General features: G+C 45.5%; 1 protein-coding gene across 1 annotated transcript; it reads right to left on the reverse strand.

Moving 5' to 3' along the window:
- Positions 1–8,549: 8,549 nt before the first annotated feature.
- On the reverse strand, positions 8,550–11,730 carry CCR3 (C-C motif chemokine receptor 3). The gene has a single exon (XM_036883344.2). The coding sequence runs from the start codon at positions 11,722–11,724 to the stop codon at positions 10,645–10,647; it is 1,080 nt and encodes a 359-aa protein (XP_036739239.2). The 5' UTR covers positions 11,725–11,730; the 3' UTR covers positions 8,550–10,644.
- Between the last annotated feature and the right edge of the window lie 4,536 nt (positions 11,731–16,266).

Raw genomic sequence — 16,266 nt, forward strand, 5'->3', positions numbered from 1 at the left:
TATTTCTCTGCATCTCCATCAGCATGTTCATGATTTTTATTTTGAATTCTTTTTCAGGAAGACTGGTTAGGTCTGTCTCCTTCTCTGGTGTTGTCTCTGTGATCTTTGTCTGCCTGTAGCTTTGCCTTTTCATGGTGATAGGAATAGTTTGCAGAGCTGGGACGAGTGACGGCTGGAAGAACTTCCCTTCTTGTTGGTTTGTGGCCCTCCTCTCCTGGGAGAACAGCGACCTCTAGTGGCTTGTGCTGGGCAGCTGCGTGCAGACCGGGTTTCTGCTTCCTGCCCGGCTGCTATGGAGTTTATCTCCGCTGTTGCTGTGGGCATGGCCTGCCTCGGGCAGCTACTCCAAAGTGGTGGAGCCGCGTTGGAGGGGGAGCGGCTGGGAGGCTATTTATCTCCGTAAGGGGCCTCCCTGCTCCCTGCAGCCCAGGGTTTAGGGTGCCCAGAGATCCCCAGATTCCCTGCCTCTCGACTAATTGTCCCTCCCTGTCCCTTTAAGACTTCCAAAAAGCACTCGCCAAAACAAAGCAACAACAAAAATTAATTAAGTAAGTAAGTAAGTAATTTTTTTAAAAAAGCCACTAGCTTTTCTTTCTCTGGCGCCGGCCTCCAGTACCCGCTCACCGTTCTTGCTGCCCTTCTTCCCTAGTTTCCAGGACCCCACGCATGCACTGTGTCTGCGCTCTGGCCCGGATGGCTGGGGCTGGGTGTTCAGCAGTCCTGGGCTCCGTCTCCCTCCTGCTCTGCCTGCTCTTCTCCCGCCGGGAGCTGGGGGGAGGGGCGCTCGGCTCCCGCGGGGCCGGGGCTTGTATCTTACCCCCTTCGCGAGGCGCTGGGTTCTCTCAGGTGCGGATGTGGTCTGGATATTGTCCTGTGTCCTCTGGTCTTTATTCTAGGCAGGGTTGTCTTTGTTATATTTTCATAAATATATGTGGTTTGGGGAGGAGATTTCCGCTGCTCTACTTACGCTGCCATCTTGGCTCCCCCTATTTACTTTGAGGAGTGAAACACTAAAGCTGACTGGAAGCACTGAGTGGGCAGGGCTTTCCACCAGCGGGTTTTACCACGGGGGATTAAATAGTGGGCTGGACCCACTAAACATCAGTACCTGTACGTATTTTTCTCTGGGGTCATTTGTTGCTACAGAGAAGAATCCTCCAGTCTCCTGCTTGGGGCGTGTGCGTGTGTGTGTGCATGTGTGTGTGTTATTGTTACCTGGGTGCAGAGTTTTTAAAGGCAGGAATGAGAAAGGGGGTTAGCAGTATTTGGCACAAGGGAAAGGCTAGGCAAAAGTCCTCATGAGAGGCAATATGGTAAAGATTTTCCTCAAAGATGTGTAGTTTCCTTATTATTCAAGAGGTCCTCATTTTCTGAAATGACTCACTTCTGAGAATTTGGAGAGGCCTCATTCTCTACTAAACCAACTCGACATAGGTCTCTTTTTTGAAAGACCTGAAATTTTCTTGAGTAAGATATTTTCTATTGGCTTTTATAACGGCCATACTTGGGCTGTTTCTGGCAGGCAAACATCCACACTTAATATACTCCCTACCTCACTAAGGTCAAGGATTGTACTTCAATTATATCCCTCCTACCACCATTCTAGATGACCTTCCTACTCCAATCTTGTCTTAATGATAAAAGAGAGAATGGTGGTTTCTGCTCTAGAGAGACAAAGAGCAAGATAGGTTGGTCAGAACCCATACAACAGAGGTAATGTTGTGTTCTATCTTCCTCTAGGTTGTCCCAAGGCATCCCTGGCCTTTGACACTCACCTAGTATGGACCAGCATTTGGTCCAAGCCTGTATTAGTCCACACAGCAACCCCCCAAGACCTCAGCTATTGGATTCAGTATTTCTGGTTAGTGCAAGTATCCATAAATCAGCCTAATCCAAAATTCTGTTCTGCCCACTTTTAAGCACTCTCAAAATCCAAAACTAGATTTTGATAATATCAATTAAACCATTTCTGTAATTTATTATGGACTTTTCCCCCCTACTTTCATTCTGCATTTTATCTTCTGGGCATGTTGAATTAAAATCCTATTTATTAGGAGAACAACCATGAAGAGTGGGGTGTGGGGTAACTGTTAACTTTATCATGCTGAGGTGAACTAGCTTCCTTGGAAAAAGCTGTAGATGACACTATGCCAGAGGGCCGGGAAGGACTGGTGTCCCCAGTCCTCTGCACCCTTCTGGTAGGCCCACTCCCACCAGTCCTCTGTCTTTCTCAACTAATACTCTAAGATTCACACTTGGTTTCAGGAAGTGTGCGAATTTAACTCATTATAATCAAGACACTGCCAGTTTAGTCTCTGAATTGGTTTCCAGCCAGCTTCACCTGGCAGTATCAAGAAACATGTTTTGTTTTTTTTTCACCATGGTTAGTTACATAAAGGCTAAAAGTTTTACTCTAATTTGAAGATAAAAATGTCAGTATTTGGGTGGTGTTTTTCTTGCTGTTAGTTGCTCAGTGCCTTCCAAAGCAGCCATCCTACCCTCTGTTGTGGCAGTCCTCATTTGCTTTAGATTAGTGAATAGCAACATCTTCCTACTGCCCACAGCCCAGCCCTGGCCAGACTCTGTCCTCAGTGGGCAGATGGTCTCAGACTCCCACACACAGGATGACATTTTCCAGTTCCGGGACATGGGTGAGGGTCTCTCTTCCTTGGAAGTCTGATGTGTGCCACCTACTCTCTAGCACTCATTTCTGCACAAGTCAATTGTCTTTATTTTTAAAAAACCTCAACTTCACTAAAAATAACCATATAAGCATGGTTTGGACAGCTCACAGAAGGTAAGCAGGAGAGACCACCGGACTACAGGAGGAGGTCAGGGAGCCTCCTTCTCGCCCATGGGATCCATCAGTTCCACCTACCTCTGTGTGCTTCATTTGAGTTCTGAAATTCCAGTTGGCCTACCTAGGTCAGACTAGGGTCAATCACCCTTAGATCAAACAGGTAAGGGGGACGTGCAGGGGCCTGGTGATAGTCACCACAGGACTTGTCACAAGCCTAGCGAACCCCCCAGTTTGTGTCTAGAGTAGTGTTGCTCCCTGTTGCTGACAAGGTACATCCAAACCCATGACATTTAAGGTTAGTTCACACATCCAAGTGCCCTTGCTTCCAGACCTCTCCTTCCTGATCTGCCCGATTTCTTCATTCCACATTGCCTATTAGTATCTGTTCTCTGAACATTCTCTGTTCATTCCCAACTCTGCTAGTTCTCGCCCCTTCCCACTGCCCTCCTCGGCAGTGTCCTGTCTACCCCAGTCTACCCCACGTCTTTACTGAATGCTTACTTGACACTTACCTTATTTTTCCTTTTATTGCCAACTTCTTTTCCTGCGCTATATATTGTCACCTCATGTCACTCAAGATCCTGATAGGAAACAGTTGACACACAAACTGGAAACTTTGAGAAAAGCTTGATAAGGGACCATTTATAAAGGTGACAGCAGAGTAAAGGAAGACAGTCCTTGGGATGAACATGGCAGGGTTTGCTACCAGCCTTGAAGGGGTGAGGGGTGGAAGAAACTGTGCAGGGGCCCAGAGCTGGGAGGTGGGGCCTGCTCTCCATGGAGACAGCCAGCCCCCACTGCCACTGCAGGGAACTGGCAGGGAGAAAATGCTCCGACGTTACTCTTCTCCCCTATTCCAACCTTGTGCAGATGCTTACCCATGGGCTCAACCCCGGGAGCTAGGGAGAACACTGGTGTGGTCTATCCAGCGCAGCTCCCAGGCACAGAGCCTGCAGGAGGAGGGAGGAGCATGCACCGGGGCAGGGCCAGTTGAACGTCCTATCCTTTACTGGGTAAACTATCTCCTTGTGGCCAGCAGACATATTTCTGTTTTATCATTCGCTTTACCAGCTCTCCCCACCCCCCATAAAGACTAGGACAATTGCAGATGTTCAGTAAATGTGACCAGCTGGGGTTTGACAGATGGACAGCATCTTGACTGAACAACCTACGATGAGCAAAAAGGCTGCCTCTCTGTCCATTCTCACTTGGCCCAGGTCAGGGAAGCTGCTGTTTTGATTGTCAGATTTCAGATACTAGCAGTTGGAGCCTTTGTGTGTTCACAGGTTTCCACACACACTAGCGAGTCTAATCTGTTCCCACCATCCGGACAGCAGTATATTGAATCGGACTGTGCCTTGTAGGTAAAGATGCTATCTTGCTTCTCTTTGTTCTTTTTTATTCACACATGTTTTCGGCATACCCTTGCTCTGGGCTTGGTTTAGACCTCTGGAATAAGATTTGAGTTTTGGTATAGGAAAAAGTGGTGGGTTTTCATGGGCTTTTAACTATGACCAGTTTACCAAAATCTTACATCAGGGAACTACACATTGGGCCAGATAACAGAAAGTGGAACTGTGTTTCCTTTCTTCCTCTGCTTCTTCCTGGCCACTGCACAGAACAATTTCTAGGAATATAAATGTCATCCCCTAGACTTTTGGGACATAGTTGAACAACATCATTCCTGAGTTTTGCCCTGTAGTATCATGAAAACCTCACCACCCCTCTGGCACAGGGGTGTGTATTCTCCGAGAACAGAATGACTGCCGGGGGCTAGCTGCGGCTCTGGTGTTCCGTGAGGGCCCCCTAGAGTTCACACTTCTCACTGCACTTGTAACCCAGGCTGGTGTTAGCAAGTAAAGGACCGTGTAAGGGTTGGGACACATTTGTAGGGACCTCAAACTGAGCAGAGAAGAATCCTGTCCTATTTAAGATTGAGAGACTTTGCCAGCTCAGAAAGCCTAGATGATGAGAGGTAGCCCTTCTGACTGCACAGGGCAGTGCTCAACAGACTAGTTCTTAGCCAGAAAATCTTACCTTTGAAAACTGACAAAATTTACCTATATAGGATTTTGAAGGCATTATTAGGTATTTCTATATTCAAGCCCACATCCACATCCATACTCATATCCATATCTATATTTATATCTATATGCATATTTAATTACCTTTTCCCCCCTTTTCCTTATTTTTCAGCCAGGATTTGAGTCTCTAAGACCCATTTAAGTCCTGTATGGCAGTCTTGCAGGTTCACGGAAACTCTATGTATGTGGACCTCAGAGAGCTGACATTTAGGGACTTTGACTTTTCCACCAGTGTGTTGAACCAGTAGGATCAATGAGGTATAAACAGGAAGAATCTTTACTGTTGGGTCTCACATTCCTTTAAATTGAATAGAGGCTAAAGCCCCAAATGAAAATGTGGGCAGTCCAGTCCTATGACTGTCGTGATGATGCTTACATACAAAAAAGTCTCATGATCATAAGTCGCCAAAAGACTGAGGTTCGGCTCAGAAACTGAAGAGCTGATCCCCCTATGATGATCATGACTCAACTTGATTTGACATTTACCTCGTCCTCCCCACCAGCTGGCTGAGGGAGGAACCACTTGCAGGAGAAAGGAGTGGATCACAATCCTACTTATCTCCCTGCCTGCCTGGCCTTTCTACTCCTTCCACTAGTTCCAGTCCTCTGGCCGGTGGGCACTGGGAAGGCAGGAAAGTTGGTTAGAAAAGCTTTTCCTTGACTGCCCACATCCTAATATAGTGTCACCCTGCCACACCTCTGGGGCTGGCAGGTATTTACAAGTTGATTCTTTCTCTCCTGGGCTGCTTTTGTGGAGTGACTGGAGACAACCTTGGGAATATTCAGAATAACTCCTGTGATTTAAAGAAATGCATTTCCCCTGGCTGACACGTCCCAGTATCCCCTGTTGTCTTGGCAGTCCACTGAATGCACATCTTCCCACAGACAAGCTCCATCCAGGTAGTCATCTTGGCCAAGATCGGGAATCATCCAGTCAGCTCATCTGGTCCATGGAGAAGAATCCCACCTTTTTTTCCCCTAATTTGCCAAAATCAACTTTGAAAGAGTAGACCCATCCCAAGGTAGTGGCAGTTTTCCTCCACTCTACCCCCCAGTGCCGCTGGCCCGCCTGTCTCTTGTCTCTTGACCTTCTGGGTGAGAGTCAGTTCCTAGCGCATGGAGCCCCTCTAACCAGAGTGGTTCATTGCAAGCTCCCAGGTGGTCTCATTGGCTTCACTCTTTCTGGGCTTAAAACAAGCACCCACCATGCCACCCTTCTTCCCATCCAGGGTACACAGCATCTGCAGCCTTCTATGGAAAACCCCTTTTCATGTATCTCCCTAATTTTCAGCAACCCAATATGTTTGTTCCCAGTATAGTTGAGGAAGTCTAAAGAGTCACAAAAGCTGGTTTTACAATTCCTGTGTTAATTCTGCCTATAGTCTGCTTTGGAATACAGCATCTACGGCGTTCTGCTGCCAGCGTGCTCTCTTGGTAATGCTGTTTACATTCCTCATTAGAGAGCACATTGGACTACGAATCTAACCCTATTTTGTTTGCTTTGAACTGCATCTGGGTCAAGGTAGAACTAACCTGGAAATTTAGCAGCTTATCTACAGACCTCATATCCCCAGATTTCCTCTGCAGTCTGGTCTCTCTTATCATGACTGTGCATATCAGAGCCCTAGATCCTGTGGGGCATGGTTTATCAGGGGTCAGGAAACTTCTGCAAAGGACAAGAAAGTAACTATCTCAGAATTTGTGGGCCATACAGTCTGTCACAATTATTCCACTCTGTCCTGGTAGGGCAAAAGCAGCTACAGACAGTTCTTAAGCAAATGAGTATGGCTGTGTTCCAGTGACACTCTATTTACAGAACAGGCAGTGTGCTGTATTTAGCCATGGAGTACAGTTCACTGACCCTGGGTTAGATCAGCAAACATAAAAAGAGGAATGGTGACCCTAACTATACTGGGAATTTGGGCAGAAATGGAAGAGATCCCCAATGAATTATTGAAAGCCCATAGGTTACAAAGGATAAGGACCTGCTTTTTCAGAAGTTGTGAAGACTTTAGAATCTTAGCTCTGGAATTTGAAGAAAACCTCAGAAATTCTACCTGGAAAAGGAGTAGGAAAGTCAACACGGGTGAGTTCAAGGTCACTGCCACTGTCAAGATCACTCCAGACCTCCCAGCAGGTTCTCCATAGTGCATTTCTGTGCCACTGTGCCTTCCGAAGAATTGACCAACCTGCTTGGACACCACTCTCACTTCTACCCTTTGCTTCATGAAACAGTTGTTCACAAAGCCATTCAAATAGGTAGCAAATGCTTAATCCCTCAAGCCTTAACTGAGAGTGCCCAACTAGGGCTTCCAAAATCCAGTATCTGCATCTTGTTGCCCTGGGAGCTTTCCCCAAAGCCGGGAAGGTCTTTTTGCCAGAGCCAGGCAAGCCGGAATGAATGCTGGGGAATGAATACTCAATACCCCACACAACATTAGGTCTTCAAGGAAGGGGATAACGGACTATGACTCACACTGTTCCCTGGAGGTGTCTAGTGATTCTGAGCTCCAGTCACCCCTAGGGGAACATACTTCATAATGTACCTTTTGCTGGCACTTTCTGTTTCCTGTTTTACTTCCCAACTTCCTTCTGGAGTTGCCTGCACTTCCCAAATAAACTCTTTGCTCTCTGGAGAAAACCCAACCTAAGCAGAATGTCACTTTCCCTGTGCACCTTTCTCCAAGGTCTCCTTCTGCTTTCTGCAGTGAGGGCCTTGAGGCACCCCTCATGTTTCATTCAAGTCACTTAAGTCCAATGGGTCTCGTCCCCTGCAGTGAGTGAGGTTTGAGGTGGACCTTACTCTCCTCGGCATCACTGTCCCTGGCCTGTCACTCAGTGAGGAAGATGTGTTCACTGACTACAGGGAGCCTGAGCTGTAGATAGAACAGATATGAAGAGACAACTTCGGAGGGGCTCATGCCACACCGCTCACCACATGTAGTGGCCACTAGCTACATGTGGCTATTTAAATTAAACCTGAATAAAAATTAAAAATTCAGTTCCTTGGTCACACTGGCCACATTCCAAGTGCTCTACAGTGGCATGTGGCTAGTGTGACCATGTTGGACAATGCAGACACAGATCATTTCTATCTTTGTAGTTAGTTCTATTGGACAGAGTGGGGCTAGGGAGCAAAACGGAGAGCACCGACTCCATGGTCTGGTTATGTGCAGTTTGTATGGGTCACGACGCTCCTAAAAGCTTTCAGGAATCTGGGGAGTATGAACTAGCACCAATATCCTGCACTTGTGGTTACCTAAGGGCAGACACTACTTCACATCGCAAGAGAGAACAAGTGATGTATAGTCAAGTTTTCAAACGATTGCTTTATTTACATTTTGGCTGAACCACAAAAAAGAGAAAAAGTACTTCAAAGTTTCCTAGCCAAATTGAGATTCGTGCTGTGTGGTTTAGCGTTCCAAAGTTCACATCCTGTGCTGCCCATGCAGGGTAGGATTAAGAGCTTTCAGACAGATGTAAAGGCAAGAAAAGACGAAGCCGCTCACCACCAGTGGGGGCCGGATCGAATGGATGGGCGAGAGCAGGCACATCCCTTCTCCAAGCTTTTGATTATGAAGTGGAATGTTTTCTGGTCATAAAATGAATGTTTCTCTCATTTGGGTTGAATTTAGGCATGGGCAATTTTTTTTAAGACGTGCTTTTGACCTTTGGCAAAGGTAGGACAAGAGCAGTGTCCAATCCAGCCCGAGGGCAGGGCCCATAGAGGGCCTAATTTTGTTTACCTAGGACTTAGCTGAGAACATGGTGGGTGCTCAGCAGCTGTTTACTGAATGAATGAATAAGTGACCAGATGGAGGAATGGACATATGGAGCTTGAGTCCACCGTAGTAGGCAGTGGGAACTGCTTGGCCAAGAGGCGGGATGCTATGGAAATTGCCCACTGTGTCCCCTCCCTGCTTTCTTAGAATCTATTTTGTTGACTTTTAGCCTCCAGCTACAAAACTTCAGCAAGACCAAGTCTTCTTGGACTACAAGAGGGCTAGAGATGATCAAAGCAGGTTTCAGGGTCAATTCACACAGGCGCTTCTAATGTCCTTAAAGCTGGTAAAATGGATTCCACTTATGAAGAGCAGTATAGCCTTTTATTTTTTTATGTAACTCTAAAGGGGAGGAAAACAATCAACAAGGTGTGTTAGGAAGCATGTTTCCTTGGTTTATTTTTTTGAATAGGTAGCATGTCTCCATGGTTCAAAATACAAAAAGCACAAAAGGTTTTCAAAGAAAGGTCATACTCCTCCTGTTCTCCACCCACATCCCTTTCTAAAGTTAAACAGGTCACTGCTTTCTCTCGTATCCTTTAAGGGATGGCCAGTGCCTCTAACCTCGATGAAAAATAGTATCTCCTTTTTTTATTAACTTATGATTTACTCTCTTTTGCTCGTTTTTTGTTTTTTTTTCTCAATCAACCATATATCACTCCTGCTTTGGCTCTTGCCTCACTGTGCCTCTTGGCCAGACTCTTCTCTGGGAGGTCCTGGCGTCTCTCTCATCGGCCATGGATCTTCCCTTGCTTCCACACTACACTTGTCTTCTAACTTCCCTCCCTGCCTAGTTCTGGGGCCTACATTCTGTCCTCTGTGTGTTACCAGACTTACCTTCCTAACACACCATGCTGATTGTTTTCCTCCCCTGCTCTAAACGCTTCAGTAGCTCCCCTTGCCTTCCCAAGAAAGCCCAAGATGCTTTGCCTGAACTTCCCGGCCCATCCCAGCCTGCCATCCCACCCTGCTGTCCACGCATGTTCACGCCCTCCCTTCTCACCTTTGTTTTGAGGATTCCATTGGATTAAGATGCATCTTCCAAATCCTCTCACTTTCCAAATCCTGCCCCTCCTTCAGAGAACCTCTCAAAAGCTACTTCCTCCATTAAGTCTTCCAGCTGGAAATGGTCTTTCCCTTCCTGTGCCAGGCAGAGCAGTGAGTGTGTTTCTCTTTGCACTGCAGCTATTTTTTCCCATCTTACATCCTCTGCTAGATGGAAGGTTTCATGGGGGCAGGGAATGTGTTTGTCTTAGACATTTCTGCTTTCTCCAGTTAAGCTAAAGCCATGTCTGTGCATCTTGTCTGTATTGCCTAACACACAGTTGTTGGACAAGCATTTAAGAGGACAGTGTCTGCACATTTCAGGGCTCTAAGGAATTTCTATGAGCAGGGCCTTTATTCTCTACACTAAAAATACCACATTGCTCTTCTTCTTTTGAGTCCCTCATGGGAAATATGGTCATTTGGTGTGAATAGGAAATCAATTCCCTATGAAGCATATTCAGAACAGATGTTACATGCCATGAGAGTACATATCCATAAGCTAAAAAAAAAGTCTTTTCATCAAGCTTGGAAAGGGCTGGCACATTAATAAGCATTGTAACTGATTTCATTGTATTTGTGAAATGTTTCCCTTAAGCAGTAGCTGGCTGAAGTTATGATCTAGAATATTTAAAGATTTACATGTTTGCAGCTGCATATAGTAACTAACATTCAGGTGCACTAAAATACATGTAACTCTACAGAGAATCAAGCAAAGCTCTGCTTTTCATGTTTAACACTAAGTAAACTGACCAGCCATTGACCTCTGGTAATGACTTTGGGGCACACAGCTATATTGCCATTATTGGGTGTATATTTTAATGTCTTCACGGGCTTCAGTGTTGTGCTGGAAATTCAAAGGGCTGGTGGAGAGGTCAATGCGTTTGCTTCATCTGCCCAGCACCTGTTCTTGAGGACTTTTTCTGCATCTGACTTAAAATGCAATAGAAAGTTCCTGCTCCCCTGTCGATGGGGATATAGAGCTGGCTCTTTCCAGTTTCTCCTTAGGAAGGAATGGGATGTATTTGCCCAGGTAGATGGCCACATGCCTGTAGAAAAAGTGGCGAAGGTGTTTTTGGAACTTCTCACCGACAAAGGCGTAGATCACGGGGTTGACACAGCAGTGCGAGTAGGCGATCACCTCTGTCACCAGCATGGCCAGGTCCAGCTGCTTGCTCCATTCACAGTCGGTCTCAAGGAAGGTCGTTTGAAAAACAGAGAGAAGGAGAACCAGGTTGTAAGGTGTCCAGAAAATGAAAAAGACCACCATGATGACAAAAATGAGCCGGATAGCCTTGTACTTCTTTTTACTGGGACATCTCAGCAGCGTTTTGATGATTCCTGAGTAGCAGACAGCCATAACGAGCAGAGGCAGGGCGAGACCCAAGATATTCATTCGCAGCACGTGGAAATGCTTCCAGGTGTTTTCTTCATTTTCTGGGTAAAGAGGACTGCACACAGGCTTTCCAAAATCCTCTTGGGACTCGTGGAAGATAAATTCCGGGAGGGCTGCTAGCCCTGCCAGGCCCCATGTGAAGATGCTGGTTGCCATGCCAAATGTTATAGTTCGGGTTCGAAGGGCGAACACGGCGTGGACGATGGCCAGGTACCGGTCTATCGTCAGCAGGATGATGAAGAAGATCTCGCTGTACAAGCCCAGATAATAAAGCCCTGAGAGGAACTTACACACGCGGTGGCCAAAGACCCACTCATTCCACGCCACATAGTGAATCCAGAACGGCAGAGTGAACAGAAAGAGCAAGTCAGAAATCGCCAAATTAAGCAGGTAGATGTTGGTCACAATCCGGAGCCTCTTGTATTTTGTGAGGATCACCAGCACCACCACATTGCCCAGCAGCCCAGCCCCGAACACCAGGGAATACAGTGGGGGCAGGAACTGCGCCCCCAGCTCCTTGACATTGACTTTTTCACACGGCATTGCCTCCTCGTAGTCGTAGGGTGTGGTGCCCACAGCCGCACCCACAGACTCCGACCAGTCTACGGTGGTTGCCATTTTTCTAGCCCTCTGTGACAAGAGAGAGAAGAACAATTAGGCGCGATCAACCTTTGTAACCACACCAGTTAATTTATTCATTCACCCAACAAAACCATATGTGATGAACAGCCTGTACATTTAAAGTTCTTCAGCATGCATTTCAAAAGATGTATCAGAGTTGCAACGGGCAGGTGTGAGGAATGAAAGGTCGGAAGTTTTGATCATCAGCAAGACCCTGTGATGAGAAGGAACAGATACTGTGGATGGTGGTGAAGGATGCTCACGTGGGTTTCTGAGAGCATTTGAAGGAAGAAAGACAAAATAGGAAAAAAACAGGCTGGATCATGATAACAATAGTATTATAACAATTATTTAAACTGTGTTTTAAGGCATTTTGCATTTTATGTTTAACAGTTTATAAATGACTTTCAAAATTGCTTTACCTGTTTAAAAAAACAATGCTTATAATAATAACAGTGATTATTATTACAAATGACTACCCTTCTCCATGGCCCCATAAGGTGCTGTTCATCGGAGCTGATGGAGAAACTGAACCTCTACAAGTAAACAAAAATGTTCAGGCTAGACCTGCGGTATTTATGTCCAATTCTCTGCAGTGATTTTTAGGTTTAATTTTTAAAGACTTAGCTACTATAATTGACTATTATAACAATTACAGTGACAAGTGAAACTAACCTAGGATTCTTCCCTCTTCCTGCTCCTGATGGTGCTGAGATGAGCTGGTCATGTGTCAACAGCAAACTCCTTAGGGCTTCTCCTTCGCAAAGGAGCTGAGCAGGAGGGGTAGGCCAATGGGATTTCCTATTAAATCTGATTTTTTTTAGACGAGGATGCCTAGGGCCAGTGCCTACTTTTCTTAAGATTACAGATTTCACTGGAGAAGCAGGAAAAACAGACCAGGAAGTAGTTCCCTGAAGGGCAGCTAACCCCTGCCTTCCATCCTTGGCAGTCCTGCCGACTTCCTCCTTTCTGTGAGGAGGACATGAGTGGGGGACATGACTACATGTCAGAGCGCATTTCTCAAGGTAGGTTTTGGGGATGCAATAATTAGAGCCAGCAAGGAACTGTCTTTGCTTCTTAATGGAGTATTGGGACCCCAAAGGTCAGCACCTGTCAGGGGCTTGTGCAAAGTGAGAGCAGAGATGGGGACACAGGGGTCACTCCCAGCCGTCCTCTCACCAGCTGGGGACGTGGGCAAGCCCTCAGCTCTGAGTCACATTTACTCATCTCCAAAATAAGCATCACAACATCACTTGAGGTTGTGGGAAGAATCAAACAAGAGAGTGTACATGAGATCACATTTTAAGCTAAAAAAAGCTGTAAAATTGGTAGGGAGCAGAAATGAAGGAAAGATGATGAGAAGCCATTTACTGTGAAATTAGGGAAAAGTAAAGTCTCTTGGATAGAACTTGTTGATCTGTTTTCATGGCTCTGTCCCAGTAGCTCACGCAACTGATCAGGCTTTTGAGGTGAAAAATGGGGTTGGATGATCTTACCAGCACCCTTACTCCAATTGGCATAATCCACAGCAGCAGAGAAGAAATACCCATCACTTTGTCTCTTGTGTGTTTACAATCACAGAACGTCCCTCTACAGTTCAGTGTCTAATGCAAGAAAGGGACAGAGCAGCTTGCTCTGGAAGCAAAGTAGCCTCTACTCACAGTTAATTCTTTGTGTTTCCTTTCCTTTTTCTCCCAGATTGATCTAAACATAAGTCTAACTTTTGAAAAAATTCACCAAAGTTTTGTTCAGCTTGAGGACTGTGTCTTTAATTCATGTGTCACTTCCATAAAAGCAACTTGATCAGTATAGAATTGTAGAATCTTCCGGGGGCTCTAGAACACAGAGCCCAGGGAAGCTTGCAGGGTCTCTAGAGCCAGAAGCCAAGTCCTTGATTACTAGTTACATGGGGTCAGAGATATGAAAACTGATATGGTTTTCTGCCATCTATGAAGCCCTAATCAAAATGAATATTTAGATCTGAAATAGCCAAGAGGTTTGAATTAGGTTCTAAAAATGGCATTTTGAATTTTGGAAAAATGACATGGTTATAGTAAATAAATAAATGACATCAACCATAAAGGAAAGCAAAAAAAAACTAAAGCAAAAGCCACCCTAAGTTTCACCATGTGGAGTTGACCTGTTAGCATCTCTCTAGCAGGTAAGCATACATGGGTAAAAGCTGTGCAAAATATGAGATCATATTACTTCAGCTGGTTGACTGAAACTGCTTACAGTACAACTCAGCTGTGCAATGTAAATGAAGTTTCTTTAGTGTCCAAAACAATTTGGATCTCTGTTCCCAGCTTTCCGCCTCCTGGGTAGCTAGAAAAAGGATTCACAGATTTTAGTCCAAAGTGGTTTAAAGTTAGTCTGACCCATTCACTTGAATGATGACTTTAGGTTTTACTCATCCTGTTTATGTTGCCAGCCTGTAATTTCAGTTTCTGTCCTCTCACTGGTCCTTTCTGAGATGGCAGTGGAGATACAGGGTAGGGTCCAGCATGACTCAAGGGTGGGCAGGATGGGAAGGGGGTGCCTTGGCCTCCCGTCAGTCCCGTTCCTGTGGTTGTCGTCTGCCCGGGTGGGGCAGCTTAGGCCCGGCCCTGAGCCCTTTGCCGACATCTGCATTTAACGGCCTCATGAGACATGGTTGTGGTGGGCATGTCTCCCAGGTGGCAGATTTCCCTCAGCTCTGACCGGAACAAAGAACCCTCTGTCGCTGCCACATGTCCATCACATTTCTGGCCCAGGCTGGCCCCCTTCTCCTGAACTGGCAGGTACCCAGGCATGCTGCTCCTTGCCTTCATGCCCATGCCATGCATATGTCCATCCCGAGAGACATTCAAGAGTACAAATTCCATCTTTTTTCTGCCTCATCACTCACTTAACAGTGCTGGCCACCCTGTGTTGGTAAGAAGGCACCTGGCAGAGAGGGTTCGTCCTCTTAGAGACCCCAGTTTATCAAACAGACCTCCAAACCCCCTAACTCTGGACAAAGCCTGGGTGGGGAATCTGGGCGTTCACAGCTGTGACTGTTTCTCTCCATAGCCATTGTCTCCTTTCTCACAATTCCTGGAGGCAGAGGGAGAGGAGCCCTTTTGCCCCCAGTCTTGGCTGGCCAGCTCCAAGTAAATATATATAGCAACTTCCACTTTTATTAGTTAACATGTAATGGCTACCTCTCCCTGTTAGCAAGCATAGTTTTACACTCACCAATTTAGAATGTTAATGAATGTTGCAAAGCTGAAATAAGGATAAGCATCTAGAATTGGGGAGCCTTCTTTAGAAAATGTATTTAAGTTTGGAATGCCATTTTGATTACTAAAAAAATTTTAAGTGATGACACTCAAAGCTGATGAGATTGCACTGAACCTGGAGAATTCATTGCTGAGTCACATAACTGATTCAATAAGTTTTGGACATTTTATATATAATAAGAATCATCAAGATACACATGGCTTTGATCCAGTAGTTCTACTCCTTGGAATTTACCCTAAGAAAAAAAAGTCCTCCAAACCAAAATACAGTATGTGCAAAGATGTTCACTGTGGCATCGTTTTCATAACAGAAAGCAGAAAAGAAATGGGAACAGTCTAAATGACACAAGAAGGATATTTTGAATAAATTGTCATCCATTTACACAATAGATTATTATGTAGTCAATAAAACTAATTTTGGAGACCAAGTAGAATCACAGACAAATGTTTAGGAAAAATAAAGAGTGTAAACTGTGCAAACTAAGATTGCAGCAATGTGAAACTACACATGCATTTGAAAGGTAATGGATGAAAGAACAGTTGTGCAAGGCACGTGGATTATAATTTTTAAACTTGTAGAATTATTAAAGCTTTTGTGTATTCTCTGATCAATTAAACTGTAATGAAAAGCAAGTGCCCTCAAGCAGGGGCTGCTGGAAGTTTTGGTAAAGAGTTTCTGAAGGTAATTGGGTTGAAAACCTAGGCAAAGGTCAAAGTAAAGAGTTACACATCAGATTATAAGAAACCTGAAGTGGAGGCCACACTAGGTGAAACATTTGAATTTTGTTTTAAAGATTAGAAATCTTAGCTCAGTTCTCCTCTTTGACCTTAGGTACAGCTGATATGCAAACACTGGATTCAGGAAGAGGAAATTTCTTGTAGGGTCTAGACAGCTGTGCAGGCAGGGGCTCAGCCAGCCTCCACAGGGAGACTGAGAAGGGCCTTCAGATGACCGTGGCATGCACCTCCCTGTGGACACACGCCTCCAAATTATGTAGTGTGTGATACTCTCACGCCCACATTTTCTCTTCTCACTACTTTCCAATTCTCAGTGTTTTTGGCAAATGCTGGAGTTGGTGGATGACCAGGGGGCTGCTGCTCTTCTCTTGCTGGAGCCCAGACTCAGCCTCTGTGGCTGTGCTCAGATGTTCCTGAGTGAACATCAGAAGGGTACTTCCCCACTTCACGGTAATTCAAACCTCCCTGTCTTATAAGAAATGGCGAACATTTCTCTGCACCGGCAAACACCTCCCCAGACACAAGCCAGAGCCTCTCACTC

The sequence above is a fragment of the Manis pentadactyla genome, chromosome 1 (genome assembly GCF_030020395.1).
Source record: "Manis pentadactyla isolate mManPen7 chromosome 1, mManPen7.hap1, whole genome shotgun sequence".
NCBI lineage: Eukaryota > Metazoa > Chordata > Mammalia > Pholidota > Manidae > Manis > Manis pentadactyla.